This window comes from Cherax quadricarinatus, chromosome 18 (assembly GCF_038502225.1).
Source record: "Cherax quadricarinatus isolate ZL_2023a chromosome 18, ASM3850222v1, whole genome shotgun sequence".
Lineage (NCBI taxonomy): Eukaryota > Metazoa > Arthropoda > Malacostraca > Decapoda > Parastacidae > Cherax > Cherax quadricarinatus.
In genome coordinates this window covers 28,721,916-28,747,841 of record NC_091309.1, presented here as the reverse complement: position 1 = coordinate 28,747,841, position 25,926 = coordinate 28,721,916, and the positions used below count along the sequence as shown (strand labels likewise).

Below are 25,926 nucleotides of genomic sequence, written 5' to 3'. Positions count from 1 at the left end.
TGATGAACAGTCTGGGTCCACGAATGTTCATAGTTTTTTTTTTTTATTCGCCGGTATTCTCCCGGCCCGGGTCTTTTCCAAGTAGTGGTGACCCGGCCTTGGCTCCCTATCTGGGGAGTGTCTCGAGACCTAAGTCTCCCATGGGAGGGCGTTCATGCAGTGTTCTCTTATTGTGCCGATGGTGCCCCTGGGTTTCACTGGGTTTATTTTACAAGTTTTTCCTTGTATCTCACTCAGTGTATTATCGCAGCGTACAGATCTGGGAGTAGATCCTCAAGCACCATATTATATGGTGCTTGAGGCATATATATATATATATATATATATATATATATATATATATATATATATATATATATATATATAGTGTGTGTGTGTGTGTGTGTGTGTGTGTGTGTGTGTGTGTGTGTGTGTGTGTGTGTGTGTGGAATCTTTCCCTCAAAGATGGACAGTTGTTGTAAGTCTCACTTCCAGTCAGGCTTGGGAAGGGGGGCAGGGAGTACGCAAATCCTCGCAGATTTCCCTACCAGCTTTCCTATCCTCTTCCATAGCATCAAGTGAATTAATAAAACAAATTCTTCCAGACAGCCTCGGTGACTCGGCAGGAATACAGGACCCTAACTATGCCAGTGCCATCATTGAATGTGAGAGACTTGCTGCTCCAGCACCAAAACCTAGTGCAGCACTAGCCTACAAACAGTCAAGTTGGGATGGCCCCATCGCTGAAAAAGTGCTTGACAACATGCTTAGGCTGTAACATCAGACAGAAAGACTGCCCGTCTCCAAGCTGTGGGTGCACATCACTCCGAGGAATTCCTCCAAACAGTTCCCATTTCGGAAATGGGAACATGCCTCGACCCTAAGACCCTCCGTATTGTCGTGGCTCTGCACCTTGCTGCCCCAATTCACACGTAATACACGTGTATTTCGGCGATGCACAAGCCGACCAATATGGTCTACATGGTCTTAACTGTTCCAAAACCAAGGGCTGGCATGCAAGACACAATGAAGTCAACGACATCATAAAGAGAACCCTTGCTACAGCTGGATGCCCAGCCGAAAGAGAGCCCCGAGCACTAACAGCCAACAATACCCACAACCCAGCAAACTGCCCTGACAGGATAACCATCTATCCTTGGAAGAATGGCAAGCTCTTAGCATGGGACTATACCCGTGTGTCGACGCTGGCTGATACCTACATCTATCACAGTGTGGGGCGACAGGAAGGAGCTGACCACAGGGAGGAGTACAAGATCAACAAGTACAGGGACATAAGCCAACAGTATCAATTTGTCCCAGTGGGATCAGAGACCTTGGGATCATGGGGAAAAAATGCCACATGTTTCCTTAAAGAATTGGGTTCCAGACTCATTGACACCACCAGGGACCCAAGGGCAGCCACTTTCATGTCCCAGCGCCTCAGCGTGGCCATCCAGAGGGGAAATGCTTGCTGCATACTTGGCTCACATCTGGCTTCGGAGAAGATTCGTAATCTTTGATATATTGTACCATTATATTCATGTTTGTGTTTTCTGTAAATGTATTCTGTTTATTAATAAATTCTCCCATAGAATACAAAATACAGGGGGTGGTAGGAGAAGAAAATATTCAAACAGCTGCGGGGAGAACCTTGAGTTTTACCTAAAGTACGTTTATTGTCTTCTCTGAGGACCAGGGTCCCCAGTACAGCCATAGAGGTGGTACTTCCCTCTCTACATATATATGTCGTGCCGAATAGGCAGAACTTGCTATCTTGGCTTAAATAGCAACGTTCCTCCTGCCATATAGGACAAGTGAAAATTTGTGTATGCAATAATTTCGCCAAAATCATTCTGAACCTAACGAAAAAAATATATATGATAGTGTTTGTTTAGAATTAAATTATTGTAAACGTATTTAAAATATATTTAGTTGGGTTAGGCTAAAATAAATTGTTCTTGTTATAATAAGGTTAGGTAAATTTTCTAAGATTCTTTTGGTGCAAAATTAAAAATTTTTACATTAACATTAATGAAAAAAATATATCTTTAAACGTGTAAGAGAAAATTTCAGAAAGAACTTAATTTTAAATGAGTTCTTGCTAATCGACCAGTTTTACATATTCGGCATGACATATATATATATATATATATATATATATATATATATATATATATATATATATATATATATATATATATATATATATATATATATATATATATATATTAGGGTCAATGACATCATAAAGAGAAGCCTCGCCACAGCCCGTTGCCCAGCTCAACGGGAACGCCAAGTGCAGAGGTCTGACGGAAGTCAAAAGCGTCTTGATGGAGCCACTATGCTACCTTGGAAGGATGGAAAGCAGATTGCCTGGGACTACACATGTGCTGCCACATTGGTAGACACCTACTTGCCATACTCCATAGTGGAAGGGGGTGGAGCTGCCAGCCACAGGGAGACCCAGAAGATCCGCAAATATGAAGACCTTTCCCCTTGCTATAACTTCATCCCAATAGGGTCGGAGACCCTTGGAGCATGGGGCAAGTGTGCTCTAAAGTTCCTATTAGAGCTGGGTAAAAAGCTCATCATAGAAACCAAGGACCACAGGGCGACCAGCTTCCTCTTTCAGAGACTCAGTGTTGCGATCCAGAGAGGAAATGCCTACAGCATTCTGGGCACGCGGCCCACAGCCGGGAAGCTGGACAAAGTATTCGAGATGTAGCTCTGAGTTACCTATGTTGTTTTACTTTCTATCGTATTTTTGTGAATGTTTTGTCAATGTATTTTGTCTTTAAATAAAATATATAAAATATAGGGGGTGGTAGGAGAAAATTCTCAAACAGCTTCAGGGAGAACCTTGAGTTTTCCCTGAAGCAAGTTTCTTTTCTCTGAGGATGAGGGTCCCTATAACAGTTCTAGAGGTGGTACCTCTCTATATTTTATTAGAAAAAAAAATATATAATATATAATAATATATATACATACATACATACATATATACACCTCTCCTTCATTCCAGTAATTTCAATGCTTTACTGGCACTATGCAGGCCATAAATGATCTCCGTATCTATTCCAGCTCTGATATCTCCCCTGCCCTGAAAGAGCCATCAACCCTGAACAGTACTCTAGGGATGGAAGGGAGGGGACGAAGGGAGGCGAGAGGGAAAGGGAGAAAGGGGAGAGAGAGAGAGAGAGAGAGAGAGAGAGAGAGAGAGAGAGAGAGAGAGAGAGAGAGAGAGAGAGAGAGAGCAGAGAGAGAGAGAGAGAGAGAGAGAGAGAAGAGAGAGAGAGAAGAGAGAAGAGAGAGAGAGAGAGAGAGAAGAGAGAGGAGAGAGAGGAGAGAGAGAGAGAAGAGAGAGAGAAGAGAGAGGAGAGAGAGAGAGAGAGAGAAGAGAGAGGAGAGAGAGAGAGAGAGAGAGAGAGAGAGAGAGAGAGAGAGAGAGAGAGAGAGAGGTGAGAGAGAATAGAGAAGAGAAGAGAGAGAGAGAGAGAGAGAGAGAGAGAGAGAGAGAGAGAGAGAGAGAGAGACAGAGAGAGAGAGAGTGAAAGAGAGAGAGAGAGAGAGAGAGAGAGAGAGAGAGAGAGAGAGAGAGTGAGAGAGAGAGATAAAGAGAGAGAGAGAGTGAGAGAGAGAGAGAGAGAGAGAGAGCAAGAGAGAAAAGAGAGAGAGAGAGAAGAGAGAGAGAGAAGAGAGAGAAGAGAGAGAGAGAGAGAGAGAGAGAGAGAGAGAGAGAGAGAGAGAGAGAGAGAGAGAGAGAGAGAGAGAGAGAGAGAGAGAGAGAGAGAGAGAGAGACAGAGACAGAGAGAGACAGAGACAGAGAGAGACAGAGACAGAGACAGAGAGAGAGAGAGAGAGAGAGAGAGAGAGACAGAGACAGAGAGAGAGAGAGAGAGAGAGAGAGAGAGAGAGACAGAGAGAGAGACAGAGAGAGAGACAGAGAGAGAGACAGAGAGAGAGACAGAGAGAGACAGAGAGAGAGACAGAGAGAGAGAGAGAACAAGTTATTTCGTGTCACAGACCGGGCCGCGGGGGCGCTGACCCCGGGAACCCTCTCCAGGTATTGGCACTATTCTCCCCCCTCCCCCGTTTTGAAAACTCTCATTATCCACCCCGTAATTTTCCTAGCTTTTGTGATATTTGCCTTATTTTATTCTTTGAAAGAAAGGTAAGCTGACCTTATTACACACAGATGTTTCACATGTTCCTTTCATTCTATTCGGTGATCTTGTGATTTGTATGCTGTCTCTCGAGTTTTTTGTTCTTTCCCTACCTAGATGGAACAGTCACTATACAATCTCATGCTATTCTCCACTGCCCATTTTCCTGCATTTTTTTCTTATCCTCTACCGAGGTGATTTTCATGCCTCTTTTAGTATCTGCAAATGATACATAACTGTAGCGAATGATTTTATCTTTCTGTTATGTGGATAAGAAACAGTAATAGCGCCACGGCAGTACCTTAGGGTATTGAATTTTTTACTTTGCTAATGCTGGATTTTGCTCTGTTTACTACTACCTTTGACGAGTTCTGAGTTTTCCTTTTCACTCCCAAAGCCCGGCCTTGGGCCTGGCTCGTCTCGTGCTTGCCAGGTCAACCAGACTGTTGCTGTTGTTGACCTGCAGGTCCCTATATCAATCACAGCCTGGTTGATCTGGCACCTGGTGAAGATATTTGTCCAGTTGATCAGGCCCTGATCCACTGGGAGGCCTGGTCGTGGACCGGGCCGAGGCGGCGTTGATCCCCGGAACACACTCCAGGTAGACTCCAGATAGGTATTTTCCTCTTAAAAACTTCTACACTTAACCCAGCAGTGTTTCTGATATCTTCTGGCAAGATGTTGAATAGTCTGGAGCTACAAATGTTGATAGCTCCTTACGGCGCCCACTGCACCCCTGATTTTCACTGGGTAGTGGCGGCGGCGACTAAACTGTACTAAGACAAGGACAATGAGTAGTACAGCACTCTTGTTAAAGTCAAGTATTTACAGACTGGGTGTCAAAGTCTAGAGAAAACATGGCAGTAAGACATTTACTAATAGAAAACCGTCATGAGGTTATGGGAGATGGAGACGTAGACGACGTGAGAACTGGGAGGGAAATTATAGTGGGGTGGGGTTGGAGGGGGGACAAATGCAGAAGAGGACGGGGAGGGAGGGGAACATAAGGAGATGGGAATGGTAGTGAAAGGGATGGAAAGTGGAGGGTACACACGGAAAGGGGGAATGGGTGAGAACTCTGAATCACCATTTAGGGCACCAAGGACGGAAACTGAGGCCTGGTGGGAGGAACCAGACAAACAGCTCTCTCTCACTCTCGCATTTTTCTCTCCTTGTCTGAGTCATAACGAACTCCCACCTATACGAGAACGTCTCCACAACGAGAATGCGTGGCATATACCTAGGTTACCCATAACCACTACTGGTAACAGTTAGGTTGGATATGTTGTGTACCATGGCTGACCACAGCTGGATGGCTCAAGGATGTAAAGGTTCCCTTTAACTCAGGTTATGGTAGTCAGTCTCTCTCCACTCTCATACACCAAGTTTTACTTGTCTCACTCTGCCACAGAATATTTCCCCACCAATCATTAGTGTTATTAACTACGCCGCATTGTATTCTCGACATTTCGTAAATAAGACTCAAACAGGTCAGTGGTCAGTATGCTGAGGTCAGTGGTCACGTGTCGTCATACCTGCCTAAGATCTTGGGAGTTAGCGTGGGGTGTTACCAAGCACCATGGCTTGTTGTAGTTTTAGAATCTCAGGTTCAAGTGTTGAAAAAGGAGGTTCTACTTCTTCAGGAGGAAAATAGGAGGCTGAAGCTTTGCATAGATGGGTTTGGGAGTGAGTGTAAGATGGATTTAGCTGGTAAAGAGGAAATGTCACCAGCAGTGAGAGTGGCAGTCACTTTAAGTGGCAAGTGGTTCACAGTTCAGGAAGAAGGAAGATAAGGAAGGTTAATAGAGAAGATGTGAAGGCAGGAAATCGATTCTCTGTTTTCCAGGACGAGTGTACTTCAGTGGTTAGTGAGATTAAAGGTACCACTGACTCCCTTGCTAACCAAGGTAAGAATATTCTAATTGTAGATTCTCAGGTAAGATATATGGACTGTGCTTTTGTAACAGACATAGGAAGGTCAGACAGAGGGTGTGCCTCCCAGGAGCTGGTGTTGGTGACAGTCAGCAGGTTGGATAATATTGTGTCAGGTAATGGGAATGAGCCCATTATCTGTCTTAGTGCTGGGGGTAATGACACTGGAAAGGGCAGGAGACAGGAGCTGCTGGATAAGTACAGGTCAACCATAGAAGTAGTCAGGTCTAAGGGAGGGATCCCAGTCCTATGTAGCATCTTGACTAGAAAGGGAGTGGGCAATGAATAGTTGTCTAGGACAATTGGTATAAATTGCTAGCTAGACAGGTACTGCTAAAAACTTGCAATCCCATACATTGATAACTGGGACAAATTCTATGGCAAATGTGATATGTATGCAAGGGATGGGGTTCATCTCTCTGGGGCTGGAGTGGTTGCATTAGCCAATTTGATTGAAGGGGTAATTGATGACTTTAAACTGATAGATTATAGAGGTATGGGTGTTTGTGGGAAACAATCAGGCTGCAGTATTAGGGTTGAAAACAACAGATATCCCCGAGGTATCCCAGTAATATGTTTAAAAGACAACATTCAAAATAAAGTTGCTAGTAAAGGCAAATCAACTGATCAACAAACAAAGAGAGATGGTAGAGGGCAACGAGTGACTAGCTCCCTTAAGGTTTACTATACAAATAGTAGGCGTCTAAGAAATAAGATAGATGAGCTAAGATTACTTGTAAGTACAGGTAATATAGATGTTATTGGTATAACTTGGTTCAACCTGAAAGATAGAGAAATACCTTCTGAATGCAACATACAGGGTCATAAACTATTCCACACTGATAGGGTCAACATGAAGGGTGGTGGAGTGGCGATGTATGTCAGATAATTTAAATTGTCTTAGACATGATATAAGATTAGAAACATTGGACACAGATTCTGTTTGGCTACAGTTTCTCGAGGGTAGTGACAAATTAATTTTGGGTATGATTTACAGGCCCCCAAACCTTGATAGGGAGGGCAGTAAGCTGTTATGGGACGAAATTCATAAGGCATCTAGATATGAAAATGTTGTGTCAATGGGAGATTTTTAACTTTAGACAAACTGATTAGAACAATATGACAGGAAATCTTGAATCTAGTGACTTTCTTGATACAGTTCAGGATTGATTTTTAGAACAGTTTGTGGCAGAACCAACTAGAGGAAACAATCTGCTTGACTTTGTTCTTGCCAACGAAGATTCACTAATTAATAATCTTGAGATTAATGATGAGCTTGGGGAAAGTGATCACAAATCACTTAGTTTTAATATATCATGGACTTACCCAGATAACTGCAATCAAATCTGTCCCTGACTTTCGCTTGGCCGATTTCATGGGACTGTAAATGGTCCAAGTCGGACCGAAACGTCGTCGTAAGCTCCTCTCTTCTATGTGCGGGTTGTGTATCGTTCCAGTCACGGTATTGTGCCTTTTTTTGTTATTCATCTTGAACCACCTGTTACTCAAACCACTCGAGAAACATAAGAACATAAAGAAGGAACACTGCAGCAGGCCTACTGGCCCATGCGGGGCAGGTCCATGTCAACCCCTGGCTCAGACCAATGGCCCACCCAGTCAGGTCATCTCCACTTAAGGAAGGAGCACGGCATCTGACCCAGTAGCAACAGCTAGTCAGGTCCAACGCACATCCACCCACACCCACTAATGTATTTATCTAACGTATTTTTAAAACTACACAACGTCTTAGCTTCTATAACGGTACTCGGGAGTTTGTTCTAATCATCCACAACTCTATTACCAAACCAGTGTTTTCCTATATCCTTCCTGAATCTGAATTTTTCCAATCACGACACTGGAGACGGTGGAGAACGCCTATGTTCTATGTGGTGCACTTATTTTGTCCATCTCTACATAAGAACCAAGAGTAATGTTCAAAATCCTCTTCAGTTTCAACTGAAGCTCTTCAAAGAGATTATAAGACTGCCACTAACTGGGGGAACATCCCACTCATTCAAATATAAATATTTAACGAAAAACGCAGCAACATGGTGCAAGGCATCCCATCCTCCCCCGAAGTAACAAGTGTAGCCTAGCACTAGAGACAAGCTCTAGGAGTCTAGGGTAAGATGTTTACCACTTGAAGGATTGTCCACCACTCACCCATAATGAAGTGTGCAGCTCAGAGGACTTGGGATTATTATTATTATTACAAATCTAACCGAGGGCTGTGTGGGACTACCCCTATACGTAACAAACCTCATAGTCCAGCAAGCAATCTTCAACACCCTCCTCCTCGATGGTCAGCACCATATAAATATGAATGTGGGGGTTATGACATATTAATTAGATGTTTCGCCCACCAGGGACTATCAATTTACCTGTTGGACGAAATGACATAACCCGCAATGCGAGTCTTGCAAACTCTCGGTATATTCTACAAATGCTTTACGATGACCATCACCAGTTGGCAGGTACGCTTGCTGACTAGCACTAGCGTACAGTAGCCCCCAAGAACGCGATAAATGGTATACACAACTGGTAGTGCTTTTCAGTTTCTCTTCCACAAGAGAACCAGAGAACGAAAAAGCCAACCATTCGACCGGGAAATACCAGCCTCCGCCACCTCCAGGGCAGAAACCACGGAATGGTCATATATGCCCCTTGCTCACCTGTGAAGTTGCCAAGTCAGATGTGATCTGCCCATGGGCCTCACAGAGACGGCATTTTGCCGCTTTACCTTCCACTATGGAAAGAAATTAAGTGTTGTGAACTTTGGCGTGTAAAGCAGGACAAGGAATGATTCCTGCCATACAAAATATGGGAGAATCTACAAAGAGGAACACACGTGTCTACGGCCGACGAGGCGTTGACAGTGGTTCCTGGACGGCGAACCAATGGTTAGAATGTTAATACCCAAAGAGGTCCCTAAATATTTAAAATGAACCCCATCTGTCCGGGATAGTCCTTCCTACCCAGACTCAATGGTTTAGTACCCTCCAAGTTCACAACTGAGCATGAAATAGTAAATGGCCCTTTTTTTGTTTTAATTCATTAATCTATAGTGTTGAGACTCTGACCTCGGGTTCAAACCCCACCCGTGGTATGGTTTGTTTGCAATCGTGTCATTACGATTTCGAGAGTCTGTGTTGATAGAATATTCATATTTAGTGTACAGCAAGTCAACCAATGGCATCATACATTCACTATTACTCATCAGTCTAAGGTCAAAAGAAGTGTTTACCTTACAAAGCTCTTGTAAGCTTTGAGTATTTACGGCCCACAGTATTTAGATTAAGCGGGTCTCCAGCAGCAACAGCCTGGTTGACCAGGCAAGTACCAGACGAGCCTGACCCATGGTCAGACTCCGAGAGTAATAAGACTCTCGAAACTCAAAAGTTTATCAAAGGTAAAGGTGATATTTAACAGCCGCAAAACTGAGAAACTCCCCAGGGATTTTGTTAAGGCCTAATTGTCAGCTGACTTTCTACACGAATGAACCAAGAAAAGTGACTTCAAGAACAAATGTGCTGGTTTTACTTTACAACGAGAATTTGGCCAGCCTGCATGATTACCTGGAGTTTACCTGGAGTGGGTTTCAGTGGTCAATGCCCCCGCAGCCCGGTGTGACACCAGGCCTCATGGTGGATCAGGGTCTGATCAACCAGGCTGTTAATGCTGGCCGCATGCAAGCTGACGTACGAACCACAGCACAGTTGGTTAGGTGCCTGTCCAGTGCCTTCTTGAAGATAGCCAGGGGTCTATTGGTAATCCCCCTTATGTATGCTGAGATGCAATCGAACAGACTTGGGCCCCGGACACTTATTGTGTTCTCTCTCAATGTACTCGTGGTGCCCCTACTTTTCATTGGGGAATGTTGTATCTCCTGCCGAGTCTTTGGCTTTCATAGGGAGCGATTTTCGTGTGCAGGTTTGGTAACAATCCCTCCAGGACCTTCCAAGTGTATATTATCATGTATCTCTCTTGCCTGTATTCAAGGGAATACAGATCAAGGACCTTCAATCGTTCCCAGTAGTATAGGTGCGTTATCGTACTTGTGTGTTCTGTGAAAGTTCTTTGTACATGTATATGCTGACATACACTCTCCAGGTCTGCAATGTCGCCTGCCTTGAAGGGGGCCATTAGTGTACAGCAGTATTCCAGCCTAGAGAGCACAAGCGATTTGAAGAGAATCATCATGGGCTTGGCATCCCTAGTTCTGAAGGTTCTCATTATCCATCCTATCATTTTCCTAGCAGATGAGGTAGATATATTGTTGTGGTATTTGAAGGCGAGATCCTCTGACATTATCACTCCCAGGTCCTTCACGTTACTTTTCCACTGTATTGTATTGTTAGAATTTGTCATATACCCTGACACATTTTTAATTTCTTCAAGTTTCCCATATCTGAGTAGTTGAATTTTCTCCTCGTTGAACTTCATGTTGTTTTGAGTGGCCCATTCGAAGATTTGGTCGATATCCGCTTGGAGTCTCACGGTGTCTTCGATGGAGGTCACTGCCATGGTAATTGGGGTGTCATCCGCAAAGGAAGATACGGAGCTATGGCTTACATCTCTATGTCAGAAATGAGGATGAGGAATAGAATGGGAGCGAGTACTGTGCCTTGTGGAACAGAGCTTTCTACCGTGGCTGCCTGGGACTTTACTCTGTTTACTATTACTCTGTGTTCTATTTGTCAGGAAGCTGTAGATCAGTCTACCAACTTTTCCCGTTATTCCTTTATCCCGCATTTTGTGTGCTATTACACCATGGCCACACTTGTCGAAAGCCTTTGCAAAGTCTGTGTACACAACATCTGCATTTTGTTTATCCTCTACAGCATCCAGGACCTTGTCATAGTGGTCCAGTAGCTGGGACAGACAGGAGCGACCTGCTTTAAACCCATGTTGCCCTGGGTTGTTAGATCGTGCTTCTTAGAACCTTCTCAAAGATTTTTATGGTATGGGATGTTAGTGCTATCGGTCTATAGTTCTTTGCAATTGCTTTACTACCACCTTGGTGGAGTGGGGCTATGTTTGTTGTTTTTAATATGTGGGGGAATGACCCCTGTGTCCATGCTCCCTCTCCATAAAATGCTAAAGGCACGCGATAGGGGCTTCTTGCAATTCTTGATGAACATGGAGTTCCACGAGTCTGGGCCTGGGGCAGAGTGCATGGGTATGTCATTAATTGTCTCTTCGAAGTCTTGTGGAGTTGGAATAATATCAGAGATTTTTGAGATTTGTATTGTCGACCCAAATGAATGGGCAGTGGGTTGCTGAACACCAAGTCATATTGGGACTTTAGTATCTCACTCATTTCTTGGCTGTCATCCCACCCATCCCACCTAAGCAGGGGCCCAATACTGGATGTTGTTTTTTCCTTAGATTTGGCGTGAGAAGTATTTTTTTTTTTAATTTCCTTTATGGCTTTTAGTTCTTCCCGTGATTCTTCTCCCCTGTAAGATTCCTTCAGCTTAAGTTCGATAATTATTTCACTGACTAGTGCCTCTCTTCGTATTTCAGATATATTGGCCCCACTCAGCAGCTCTGTGACTCTTCGCCTTCGTCTGTATAGGTAAAGTCTCTCTCTTTCTAGTTTACATCTCCTTTCTTTTTCATAATTGTGTCTTGAACAGATCTCAAGAACCACAGAATTCATTTTTTCAAGGCAAATGTTCAGATTTGTGTTGTTTAGGATATCTTCCCAGCTTGTTTCATTTAGGACATGGTTGACTTGATTCCATTGCATGTTTTTGTTATTGAAATTGAATTTCGTGAAGAGACCTTCATGATTGCTCACGTTCTGCTGGTCTGGAGCCCTGTGCATACATGTCTGTACTTCTATTATGTTGTGATCTGAGTGTATTGTCTTTGATAGTTATATTATGTATCAGATCGTCAGTGCTAGTGAAGATGAGGTCCAGCGTATTTTCTAGTCTTGTAAGCTCTACTATTTGCTGGTTTAAGGTGAATTTGGTGCAGAGATTTAATAGTTTGTGTGTGTGTGTGTGTGTGTGTGTGTGTGTGTGTGTGTGTGTGTGTGTGTGTGTGTGTGTGTGTGTGTGTGTGTGTGTGTGTGTGTGCGAATTTTCATCTGAGCTGCCTCCTGGGGTGATCTCTGCTAAAACACTGTTTGCAATACTCCTCCATTTTAGGTGTCTCAAGTTGAAATCTCCTAGTAGTAAGATGTTTGGGGCAGGAGTTGGGAGATTTTCCAGTGGTCAATTTTCTCAAGCTGCTCCTGGAATTGCTGGGAAATTGCATCTGGAGGCTTGTATACTACCACAATAATAAGGTTCTGGTTTTCAATCTTTACTGCCAAAACTTCAACTATATCATTTGAGGTGTTTAGTAGTTTTGTGCAAATGAGCGACACTCTGACATACAGGCCAAACTCCCCCCTTGTTGCCTGTTTAGTCTATTGCATCAGAATAGGTTATAACCTGGGATGCACATTTCGTTGTCATAATGATCCTTTATGTGGACCTCTGTGAATGCTGCTAACATAGCATTTGACTCCGTGAGCAGTCCCTTTACGTAAGGAATTTTGTCGTTTTTTGATGACTTTGTACCCTGTATGTTTGCAAAGACAAATGTCGTTGTATTGGTGGAATTTAGGGGGGTGTTATTTGCTGGCTTTAATATCTGTTGTTCTAGAGTTGAGGCCAGAAGTGTTTTCAGTTGGTGTAAGATTATTGTCATTTCTTGCCAGTCTTTTTCTCTCCTGGCCCTAAAAAAAACCTCTGTCCCTGGAGAGGTTGTGGCTCCCCTCTTTTGTTTCCCATAGTCTGGCTGGTCTGTGTCTTCTAGTCCCCTTTAGATGATGTGCCTGGCAGTATGCACTGTAGCATTTTCTTTCATGGAGTAATGAATGACACATTTCTCGGTGAAATAAGTTACAGGAGGGGAAGTTGCACTCTCCTGTTGTCATGTGGGTGTGTCATTTTTTGGGATAGCCAAAGGTGCATGTCCCGCCTGTTTTACCAGATATACCGTGCCTGCAGATACCCAAGGCATAGTATTTACATAGATTGTAATTCTGTTTGCTAGGATTTATTGTAGCTGCGTTCACTGCTGGTCCATTTATTTTTCCTGTTTCCTCCCTATCTTTCACCCCTGTATGGACATCAGTGCTTCCACCAGGTTTTGCTGGTAGTGTGTCGACACTGTTACCTGAGGCATCATCCCATTTTGTTCCATCTCCAGCAGTATCTCTATTTTGAACCTGTGTGGACTAAATAACGTTGTCTTCACTGTCCTCCAGGACAACACTAGTACCCTCACGAGCACTGTCTTCTAAGACATCACCAGAGCCGTCTGGAGCACTTTCCTCCAGGATAACACTAGCACCCTCAGCACTGTCCTCCAGGACAGCAGTAGCACCCTCAGGAGCACTGTCCAAGACAGCCCCGTCCCTACCACCAATCTTATTTTCCCAGCTGTCATACCATGCTGACATGTCTTTCAAGAAGGATGTTTTATTGGTGTTCTTGTCTTTTAATATAGATGCCATTTCCTCATACAGGTTTAACTCCTTTGGGTGAACCCAAAAACATCTGAGTTTATGTCAAGTGTGGTCACTGGTTTAAAATCCCTGCATATACCATGGGACCATTGACCACAGAAATGGCAAGCAATCCAGGCCTGTTTTCGCCCCTTATCCTTTCTGCAGACCACACAGATCTTCATGGTGGTGGTCATCTTACAATACTTGACAACTCTCCTAGCTAGATAGTCTATAATCCCCCAAAGTATTTAACTTTTTTGTAACAGTTGTTCCGATTTGGCTTTATTTCCAATGAAACCATTTGAATCCACTTGAATCCAGCGAATCCAGATGAATCCAGTTAGTGGATCACTGTATATTTTTTTTACTACTAATCACCTTAACAGCAGATCTATCTTTATTAAGAACATAAGAAAGAAGGAACAATGCAGAAGGCCTACTGGCTCATGCGAGGCAGGTCCAAGTCTCCTACCGGCTTAAGCCAATGCCCCAACCTAGTCAGGTCAGGTCACATTCACTTAAGGAAGGAACACGGCAATTGACCTAGTAGCACAAGCTAATCAGGTCCAACTCGCACCCACTCATGTATTTATCTAACCTATTTCTAAAACTACACAACGTACTTGTACTATAACGGTACTCGAGAGTTTGTTCCACTCATCCACAACTCTATTACCAAACCAGTGCTTTTCTACATCCTTCCTGAATCAGAATTTTTCCAACTTAAAACCAATGCTACGAGTCCTGTCTAAGCTAGATATTTTCAGCACGTTATTTACATCCCCTTTATTTATTCCCGTCTTCCATTTATACACCTCAATCATATCCCCCCTAATTCTACGCCTTTCTAGAGAGTGCAGATTCAGGGCCCTCAGCCTATCCTCATAGGGAAGATTTCTGATACATGGGATCAACTTTGTCATCCTCCTTTGTATGTTTTCCAGAGCATTTATATCCATTCTGTAATACGGTGACCAGAACTGTGCAGCATAATCTAAATGAGGCCTAACCAAGGATATATAGAGTTGAAGAACAACCTGAGGACTCCTATTATTTATGCTTCTTGATATGAAGCCAAGGATTCTGTTAGCTTTATTGTGAACACTTATGCACTGTTGTCTTGGTTTCAGATTACTGCTAACCAGAACTCCTAAATCTTTTTCGCAATCCATAATATTAAGATCTACATTGTTTAGTTTATATGTGGCATGGTTATTTTCTTGTCCAACATTTAGAACTACGCATTTGTCTATATTAAACTGCATCTGCCACTTCTCTGACCACTGCATCAGTCTATTCAAATCTTCTTGGAGCGCTCTAATGTCCTCGTTAAGAATGAATTCGACGGCCTATTTTGGTGTCATCGGCAAACTTGCTATGTCGTTCTTTATGCCCTCATCAATGTCGTTTATGTAGATTGTGAACAACAGGGGGCCCAACACTGACCCCTGTGGAACACCGCTCGTGACGCTTCCCCACTCTGATTTCTCCCCATTTATGCAAACTCTCTGCTGCCTATTTGTAAACCATGCCTCTATCCAGGAAAAAATTTATCTTCCTATTCCATGTGCCTTAGTTTTCCTCAATAGTCTCTGTGGAACCCTGTCAAAAACCCTACCGAAGTCCATATACACAATATCATATTCATTACCATGATCTACCTCCTCAAATACTTTAGTGAAAAAAATTAATAAATTCGTAAGGCAGGAACGCCCCTTTGTAAAACCATGCTGAGATTCGTTCAATAATTTATGCTTTTCGAGGTGGCTACGAACTGCCTCGGCAATTATTGATTCCATAAATTTTCCCACTATGGAGGTTAGGCTTATTGGTCTATAGTTCAAAGCTAAGGACCTGTCACCTGCTTTGAAATGAAGTATCACATTTGCCATTTTCCACTTATCTGGCACTATGCCAGTTTGTAGTGATATGTTGAAAAGATTAGCCAAAGGTTTGCTAAGCTCCTCTTTACATTCCTTTACAACCCTTGCATACAGTTCATCAGGGCCTGGGGATTCGTTAGGTTTTAATTTATCTACTTGCCTAAGGACCATGTCACTTGTGACCCTACTCGTGCATAGTTTATAATCATCCTGTTCTACATAATTTATTATTTCTGGAATATTGCTAGTACCTTCCTGTGTAAAAACTGAGAGGAAGTATGTGTTAAAAATTCTACACCTTTCCTTATCACTGTCTGTGTGCTGACCCGAGTAACTTCTGAGTGAGCCTATCTTGTCCCTCATCTTACTTCTTGCTTACTTCTTACTTACTCTTGCAACTTTAACCTCATAATCTCTTTTTGCTTTTCTTATTCCCTTTTTTATTTCTAACTGAATATATTGATTTCTTAATTGCCCCTCTCCTCTTTTGATTTGCCTATATGTGCCTCTCTTTTGACCAATGAGGTGTTTTAATCTATTGTTCATCCATTTAGGATCATTTTTGCTTGATCTGATTTCCCTATTTGGAACGTACGTTGTCTGAGCAGCTAGAACTATGCCCTGGAAAACGTCATATCGGCAATCATCACCAATTACCTGACCCATAGTCAGGTCATTCCAGTTCAGCCCACCCAAGTAATTTTTCAGTCCTATGAAATCAGCCAAGCAGAAGTCAGGGACAGACTTGATTGCCATTATTAGGGGAATTCCATGATATATTAAAACTGAGTGATTTGTGATCACTTTCCCCAAGCTAATCATTAACCTCAAGATTATTAATTAGCGCTTCCCTGCTGGCAAGAACCAAGTCAAGTAGGTTATTTCCTCTAGTTGGGTCTGTCACAAACTGTTTTAAAAAACAATCCTGAATCATATCAAGAAAGTCACTTGACCCTAAATTTCCTGTCATATTGCTCCAGTCAAGCTGTCTATAGTTGAAATCTCCCATTATCACAACATTTTTGTATGTAGATGACTTACGAATTTCATCCCATAAAAGTTTACCGCACTCCCTATTAAGATTTGGGGCCCTGTAAATCACACTCAAAATTAGTTTTTCACGACCCTCGAGAAGCTGTAACCAAACAGATTCAGTGGCTGACGCTTCTAATTTTATATTTTGTCTAACACGACAGTTTAAATTGTCTCTGACGTACATCGCTACTCCACCACCCTTCCTGTTGACCCTTTCAGTGTGGAATAATTTATAGCCCTGTATGTGACATTCAGAATGCATCTCTATCTTTCAGACTGAGCCAGGTTTCTGTTATAGCAATGATATATATGGTCCAAGTCAGACCGAAACGTCGTCGTAAGCTCCTCTCTTCTATGTGCGGGTTATTTGTGTATGATAAAAATGTTTCCTGCACTTGCAATTAATCTTAGCTCATCTATCTTATTTTTTACACTCCTGCTATCAGTATAGTAGACCTTAACCATATATCTTACCTGTGAGTCACCAACCACAAGGATGCGCTTACCTCTATTTGCTGGGGAAGTAGTACCTTTACCTTCACTGGCCACTGAAGTACACTCGTCCTGAAGAACAGAGAAGCAATTTCCTACCTTCAAATCTTCTCTCTTAACTTTCCTTATTTTGATGCTCTTCCCATTACTGGGAACCACTTGCCACTTGTAGCAGGTGCTGGACTGCACCTCACTGCTGGTAGTCGTTGCTACCTCCCCACCTACAGCTTCCTCGCAGCTAGAGACAGACTGCACTTCGCTGCTGGTAGCCTCATTCCCCTCCACCATTCCAGCCACCTCGCACTCGCTCCCAAACCCATTGAGCCATTGAGGTGAACCTTCAGCCTCCTAATTTCCTCATGGAGAAGCAAGACTTCCAACTCTCTAACCTCAATTTTTAAAACACTGCAAAAGCAAGCCATGGCTTTGTAACGGTCCACACTAATCCCCAAAGCAGCTCAGGACCTGTGACCTCCCCGTCAGTAATGAAACCAGTCAGAGGATACCTTGTTATCAACGAATCCGTTTGGATCCGGTCACTGGATGAATCCGGGCACTTAAAAAAAAAAAAAAAAAAAAAAAAAAACTCAATATACTGTTTTCAAGAACAATGGGACAGTCAGTAGTCAATTATACAGTTTCAAGCAAGGGTGCTATACGAAATCGCCGGATTGCTCATTATGCAATGGAGCCTCCTGAGAATTTGGCGGCGTTAGACCCACACTCTCTCCCCTTGTCCTGAAGGTTTCTCCCTTCGAAGAACGCGTCCTGCCTGTTGGTATCGCCTTATGCAGGGAATTCCAGAAAGTTTAGCATCCCCCGTGGGGTGTTGTGGGTGAGAGTATGCCCGTCCAGTATCAAATACTCTGAACAGTAGGCCTACTCAGGTACTGCTGCACAAGGGTACGAGTATACAAGTTCAGGTGATTGCAACTATCATACATAGCAAATAAGTGACTGCAACTATCAAACATAACATATAAGGGTCGCCCAAAATAACCAAGAAAGTCAGTCCAAGTAACTTGTATGGAATCTTCTGAATATTATCTGCAACTCTCTCAGATGTACGAGAGTATAAACTGACAACGAGCACATTTGACTCTTATATCAAAGTTTTACATAAACACTGTTTTGGGTGTATAAACCACTAAGTTAACATGAGCTCATATTGGCACTAGACTAGTTGATAGTGATTAGACGCGGCTTTGAAGTGAGGGATCATGCGTGGATGGCTAGCACCTGGCCATCTTTCTATATATATATATAATATATATATATATATATATATATATAATATATATATAAAATATATATATATATATATATATATAATATATATATAAGGAAGTACCACCTCTATAGCTGGAATGGGGACCCTCATCCTCAGAGAAGACAATAAACGTACCTCAGGGAAAACTCAAGGTTCTCCCCGGAGCTGTTTGAATATTTTCTTCTCCTACCACCCCCTATACATTTTTTTATTCTATGTGAACATTTATTAATAAACAAAATACATTTACAGAAAAAAACAAACATGAATACAATGGCACAATGTATCAAACATCATGAATTTCCTCCAGCTCCTCCGAGGCTGGACGTGAGCCAAGTACGCAGCAAGCATTTCCCCTCTGGATGGCGACGCTGAGGCGCTGGAACATGAAAGTGGCTGCCCTTGGGTCCCTGGTGGTGTCAATGAGTCTGGAACCCAATTCTTTAAGGAAACGTGTGGCATTTTTTCCCCATGTGTATATATATATATATATATATATATATATATATATATATATATATATATATATATATATATATATTATATATATATATATATATATATATATAAATATATAATTTAATTATATATTTATATATATATACAGTATATATACATGCATATACATACATACACATACACATACACACACACACACACACACACACACACACACACACACACACACACACACACACACACACACACAGAAGTAAATGCAAGGGTCTTGGCAAGAGGCGTGGAGTTAAAAGATAAAGAATCACACAAAGTGGGAGTTGTCACAGTTGCTCTTTGCTGATGACACTGTGCTCTTGGGAGATTCTGAAGAGAAGTTGCAGAGGTTGGTGGATGAATTTGGTAGGGTATGCAAAAGAAAATTAAAAGTGAATACAGGAAAGAGTAAGGTTATGAGGATAATAAAAAGATTAGGTTATGAAAGATTAGATATCAGATTGGAGGGAGAGAGTATGGAGGTGAATGTATTCAGATATTTGGGAGTGGACGTGTCAGCGGATGGGTCTATGAAAGATGAGGTGAATCATAGAACTGATGAGGGGAAAAGGGTGAGTGGTGCACTTAGGAGTCTGTGGAGACAAAGAACTTTGTCCTTGGAGGCAAAGAGGGGAATGTATGAGAGTATAGTTTTACCAATGCTCTTATATGGGTGTGAAGCATGGGTGATGAATGTTGCAGCGAGGAGAAGGCTGGAGACAGTGGAGATGTCATGTCTGAGGGCAATGTGTGGTGTGAATATAATGCAGAGAATTCGTAGTTTGGAAGTTAGGAGGAGGTGCGGATTGCCAAAACTGTTGTCCAGAGGGCTGAGGAAGGGTTGCTGAGGTGGTTCGGACATGTAGAGAGAATGGAGCAAAACAGAATGACTTCAAGAGTGTATCAGTCTGTAGTGGAAGGAAGGGGGGGTAGGGGTAGGCCTAGGAAAGGTTGGAGGGGGTAAAGGAGGTTTTGTGTGGGAGGGGCTTGGACTTCCAGCGGGCATGCATGAGCGTTTGATAGGAGTGAATGGAGACAAATGGTTTTTAATACTTGATGTGCTGTTGGATTGTGAGCTAAGTAACATTTATGAAGGGATTCAGGGAAACCGGCAGGCCGGACTTGAGTCCTGGAGATGGGAAGTACAGTGCCTGCACTCTGAAGGAGGGGTGTTAATGTTGCAGTTCAAAAACTGTAGTGTAAAGCACCCTTCTGGCAAGACAGTGATGGAGTAAATGATGGTGAAAGTTTTTCTTTTTTTGGGCCACCCTGCCTTGATGGGAATCGGCCAGTGTGTTAATAAAATAAATAAAAAATACACACACAAACGATTCGGTACTCGAAGGCTTTGTTCGGTAAAAATAAAATCGCTCAGTAGTCGACCGTTTGCTCGGCACTCAGCCAAACAAACACGACCTGCCAGAACATGGCAGTCTCCCTGCAGCTGTCGCTCAGTCCAGAACTCCGCTGAACTTCACTGTAAACAACTTCATGTTTCTTCGCATTTTTTTTTTTTATATTTGTATAAGTCACCATGGGGCCTAAGAAGATTAGTGATAACAGCCAACCAAAAAGAAAATTGGTTAGTGTATGTTTGCCCTGATGTAAACACCAGGTAAAGTTATATCAGCCTAGGGTAAACAGTGACAGGTAACATTAGCTCCTTAGAAAACAAATGATGGTCTCTAGGCATCATGATGGTAATGTTGGTGCAGTAGTAAGAATAAGTGTGTTGATACCCTAGGACGAAGCTGATAGCCTTGGAGTGAAATTTGACTTCAAACTGACCATGAAGAACAGGGTTGTAAATCTTGCAAACAAGATGGCCAGGAAGCTTACAGCATTTCGACTTATCTCGCATCTGCTCGACAACAAGAGGTTGCAAGATTCTGTACAAGGCACAAGTACACGTACATGTAACCTTGAGTATGCTCCACTTTCTTGAACTACCTGCCCTCCTCCTCATCTGCGACTTCTTGAGAGAATAGAGAGCAGATCAAGATGACTCATTTCTCGCCTGGACCCAGCCTGGATTGATCTGTCATTTCAGCAGAGTTTTTAACACCAGATGGATATGTAGGTGGCCTTTCTGTTTTGTACAAGGCTAATATTGTCCAAGTACCACACTTAGCTCCACTTCGAGGACAGCGAGAAGAGCGCTTCTACACCACAAGACGGGCAGCAAGCAGCAACTTCACTCAAACTGTGCCCTTCTCCAGAACATTTCATCTGAGGTCATTTATTCCTAGGATGACTCAAGTCTGGAACATGTTCGTACAGCATATCAACGACATTAAAACTAGCACATCAAGTGAAATTTCGGCCCACAAATGGCTCCAATTTCATCCTGTCCGATATATCTACGTTTCATAGCACCATAAAGGCTTGCAAATGAGCTAATGTAGGTAACAGCTCTTACCATGTAAATAAAGTCAGGAATCCTTAACCTAACCTTGTAAAACCTTGTGTGTAAAGAGGGAGGGAGGGTGGCAGAGGGGCATTATGGTGACATAACAGCACCACCAGTGAGTGGAAGTAACCACCACCACTTGTATAACTACAGCATCTTGAAGAACAAAAAGGCACAATACCGAAACTGGAACAATACACAACCAACCCATACATGAGGGTGGGAGGGAGGAGTGGGAGGGAGAAGTGGAAAGAAGGAGTGGAAGGAAGGGGCGGAACTAGTGGAAGGAAGGAGTGGGAGTAAGGGGGAGGAAAAAGGGGTGGGATGAAGGGGAGGAATGGACGGTAAGAAGGGAGAAAGAGGGAGGGAGGTAGGGAGGAGGGAGGTAGGGAGAGGGGAGGTAGGGAGAGGAGAGGAAGGAGTGGGAGTAAGTGGGGGAGGAAGGGGTGGGATGGACGGTAAGAAAGAAGAGAGAGTGAGGGATAGAAGAGAGGGAGCGATGGAAAAGAGGGAGCGGCGAAAGAGAGAATAGATGACCCCTCCAACAGCAGGATATAGTCATAAGAGCGGCTATGAAGGAAGGAAGCGTTAAGGATGGTATAGTGGGCAATGCTGTCAAGATTTCCCACAAGCTGAGGCCAACCCGGAGGTGTGTGTAATGGGGTGTAGGAGCCACGAGAGCTTATTAAGAGGACACCGAGCACAAGTGGTGAAGGGTGGACCACCGTGCAACACTGTGCACCACACTTACACAATGGTGACATGTCTCTTCAGGAAGGTGTAACCATGTGAGCATGGGCGTCGTAAGGGGGGTTGGCCGCCCCGGGTGACACCATAGAGCCTCAAAAAGAAGGTAACACTAATGACCAAAACCATGCTGCAGCAACCTAAGAGAAAAATCCTTTGTTTCTATATGGCCTATTATAGGATTACAGAATGCAAATAGGCCTATATAGGGAAAATAATTGATTTTGATGGTGTGATAGATGATTTTGCAGGATTGAAGGCAAGGAAATGAAATATCAGATTCTTCGAGATGTTACCTGTACTTAAGGTTAAATCGGAACTAGTTTTTTCTTTATTTTTCACGTTTTTTTTTTTGTTTCATTGTTGAAGATGAATAATGTAGGATCTGTTGCCTGTACTCAAAGTGGTATTTGATATACCTTTGAAGAATTTCGAGAGTATATTTACTCTCTGAGCCCGGCCATGGGCCAGGCTCGTCTGGTGCTCGCCTGGTAAACCAGGCTGTTGCTGCTGGAGGCCCGCTGCCCCACATATCCATCACAGCCTGGTTGATCTGGCACCTGGTGAAGATACTTGTCTAGTTTCCTCTTGAAGGCTTCAACACTTGTTCCAGCAGTGTTTCTGATATCTTCTGGTAAGATGTTGAAAAGTCTGGGACCCCGGATGTTGATACAGTGTTCCCTTATTGTCCCCATTGCACCCCTGCTCCTCACTGGGTTTATTTTACACTTCCTCCCATATCTCTCACTCCAGTATGTTGTTATGGCAGTGTGCAGATATGGGACCAAGCCCTCAAGTTTATATTTCCTCAATATTACTACGATTATTTATTTTATCATTAATAAAGTTCGGTTTATGGCCTTTAAACGCTCTCATTGCTAAACTTTTTAGCAATGGTCATGGTCACTGGTCATGCAGCAGTGATGTAACTAGAGTTTACTACCCCTATCCCCCCGCCCTTGGATTTCATGGGGGTGACACCGAACATTCCGCCCCGGGTGACACCAACCCTAGGGACGCCTCTGGCTCCCAACCCTATGTTTCATCACAATCTTGATTTGTTGTTGGCTTATTTGTCAGGAAGGATCACGTAAGAGACGTCTCCGTTATAAGACAGCACAGCCAATTAATAACGGTCGGTATTTTACTATTGGGGAGTCACATTACTGAAAACCTTCCAAAAGTGACATTGACTATTTGTAAACAGTCTGAATTTCGACTGTTTATGAAGACGGGTTTCTTAAGATGATGGACCTCTAGTGACGGTTTCGATTTTCTACTCCAGGAGCCCGGGAGTAGAAAATTTTGAATAGAATTGTATTCTATTCAAGATTGATGGACTGACCACATCGACTAAGGTTGAGGGACTGATTACCTCATTCTCCTCCTGTTCTTCAAGATTCTCCTTTGTATGGACTGACGAAGCCACTGTGTGGCGAAACGTTTCCCCAATAAAGATACCCAAGAGTTGCACATGTGTCTAATTTATCAACATATCCATGACAGCCTGGTTGATCTGATACCTGGTGGGGATACTTGTCCAGTTTCCTTTTGAAGACTTCTACACTTGTTCCAGCAGTGTTTCTGATATCTTCTGGTAAGACGTTTAATAGTCTGGGACCATGTATGTTATCACAATGTTCTCTTGTGCCCATGGTGCCTCTGTTTTATCACTGGGCTAATTTTAATTTTCTCCCATATCTCTCACTCCAGTACGTTATGGCCGTGTGGATTTCATGACCCTGCTTATTCTCGCACCAAGAGGAATAGTGGATCAGGATTCAAGACATTCTTATTTTTTCTCGGCCCCCTTGTAGACAAAACTTCTCGAGGCAGGTTTCATATTTTGCTTGTGTACATACAGCCTGAATGTAACGAGTATGTAGTTCTGCCTATCTTAAGTATTTATTAAACAAAGAACAGATCAGCCATCCTGCCAAAATGCTAAAATAATTAACAGGCCCAGTGGCCAGGTGGCAAAAGCTCTTGCTTCATACGGTGAGGTGTCCGGGTTCGATTCCCGGCGAAGGAGTGGAAACACTGGACGAGTTTCCTTACACCGGTTGTCTATGTTCACCCAAAAGTGACCTAATTTGTCAGAAATGCTCAGCATAACAAGCGGCTTTTTACGTAGTAGTATGTCATTGATGTCAGCTAGGCATGTACTTGTAGTAAATATACTATACTGGTTGGTTGCCGCAACAGCCTGCAGTAATATTTCCTTTCTAATTTTAGGAGGCTTGGTTGAGAATGAACTGAGTGCGTGATGATCCATGGGGCCATTAACAAATACAGTATTAATAACGTTGAGCCTACCAAACACTAAAGTGGATAAGGTTGCTATCAGGGCTGACGAAAGAACAATGGCAGGATTACAGAGATGCTGAGAATAACAGTGTGCTCCTAGACAAGACAGTGAACACTAGTGATTGTGTAAAGTTGTCCCGTGAAGCTCATGCGGGTGGTTACGTCAACAATAAATTTACTTATATTCCCTAAACACCCCTACTATACTTCACCCAAGATTAGAGCGCAAAGCATACGTCGTCTAGTTTAAGAGATTACTGTTGACACTGGTTATGTAGGGTTTGATCTTGTGGCAAAGGATGCCGCCTCATTCCCTTGATATCTCCTCAGTTAAGGAGACGCTTGTCTCTGAGATGTAACATATAAGTGAGTTGTCTTAGTGAAGGTGGCGCCATCCTTCACACTCACCAATCAAGTCTTCTCACTCCAAGTGAAGAACGTGTTGTTTTAACGCTCTCGTTTTATAAGACACTACTCTGTTGCCAGGCTTTTATAAAACTTGCTTATTGGCGTTTTACATAACTTGATCTACTCATAGATAATAATGTTTATATCCATATCATTTAAAAAAGTATAAAAGTATTAATATCTTACTGATGGAACTAGTGCTTGGGCTTTTACCTCAACTATTCACCTCAAAATAATTATCACCTAACAAAAGAAAGCTTTCAGAACTATTACAAATTTTACACAAAACACTATATATACTCTTGTTCAATCTTATCTCCAACCAGCATTATATAATTTTTTTTTTTTTCACAAAGAACCCGGCCTCAAGGAAAGAAACTTACGACAACGTTTCGGTTAGTCTTGCCTTTCAGCCAGGTACCTTTCAGGAACTATTTATCATACAAAGAACTGATGTAACATCCATTTTACATTTGGGAGGCTGATATCTCCAAGGAGGATAATATTTGGTGTGGGATTTTCCAGCCTTCCCAAACAACAACCTATCTACCTTATCCGATTTGCGAATTCCTCAGTCGTTGCTGACAGTGTTCACTTACCTGATTGGGTTGAATGTTATCAAGTGTATAGGTGGGCAGCAGTCGGTCGGTCTCTCTAAACTGAGTCAAAGGTTAGATTAAGCAAGATTCATAAGGAGAGGACAAATGCCTCCTGTCCCAGGTCTTACTCATGTGACCCGCCACCGGAGCTTTAGGTCATCTGCCTGCGGCCTTCCGCTGGCTTACCAGTTTACCCCTATAAAAATTGAAGATAATGGTTAAGAATGGTAAAAATGGGCTGTGGTACTCACTTCCTTGCCGGTAGGGACGTGTTTGGCTAGTTTGACCTTGGCGAAGTTGCCCTTGCCGATGGTTTTGAGTAGACGATACTTGCCGATTTCCTCCGTCCTGGAGCGGGACGAGGAGCCACGTACCGACGATGACGACGATCCACTTCCTCCGCCACCCCCGGAGCTAGAAATGCCACCCACGCCATCCTCACCCTGAAACGTAACAAAATGGCCATTGTATTTCGCCTGCCTCAAACTTCTTTGGTTTAAAAAAAAATCACGCAATCCATTTAACAATTGAATTAGCACACAAAATTCATACAACCAGAATAAAAGACAACACACACACACACACACACACACACACACACACACACACACACACACACACACACACACACACACACACACACACACACACACACATTACACACACATTACACACACATTACACACACATTACACACA

The 25,926-nt window shown here is 42.9% G+C and overlaps 1 protein-coding gene across 1 annotated transcript in view; it reads right to left on the bottom strand.

Annotated features, from left to right (window-relative positions):
- The window catches only part of LOC128689461 (MAP/microtubule affinity-regulating kinase 3), a 482,834-nt gene that overhangs the window by 232,309 nt on the left and 224,599 nt on the right, over positions 1-25,926 (bottom strand). Inside the window, exon 4 of the mRNA XM_070086500.1 lies at positions 25,468-25,671. Coding sequence (XP_069942601.1) covers positions 25,468-25,671 — 204 coding nt within the window. The remainder of the gene's footprint in view (positions 1-25,467; positions 25,672-25,926) is intronic.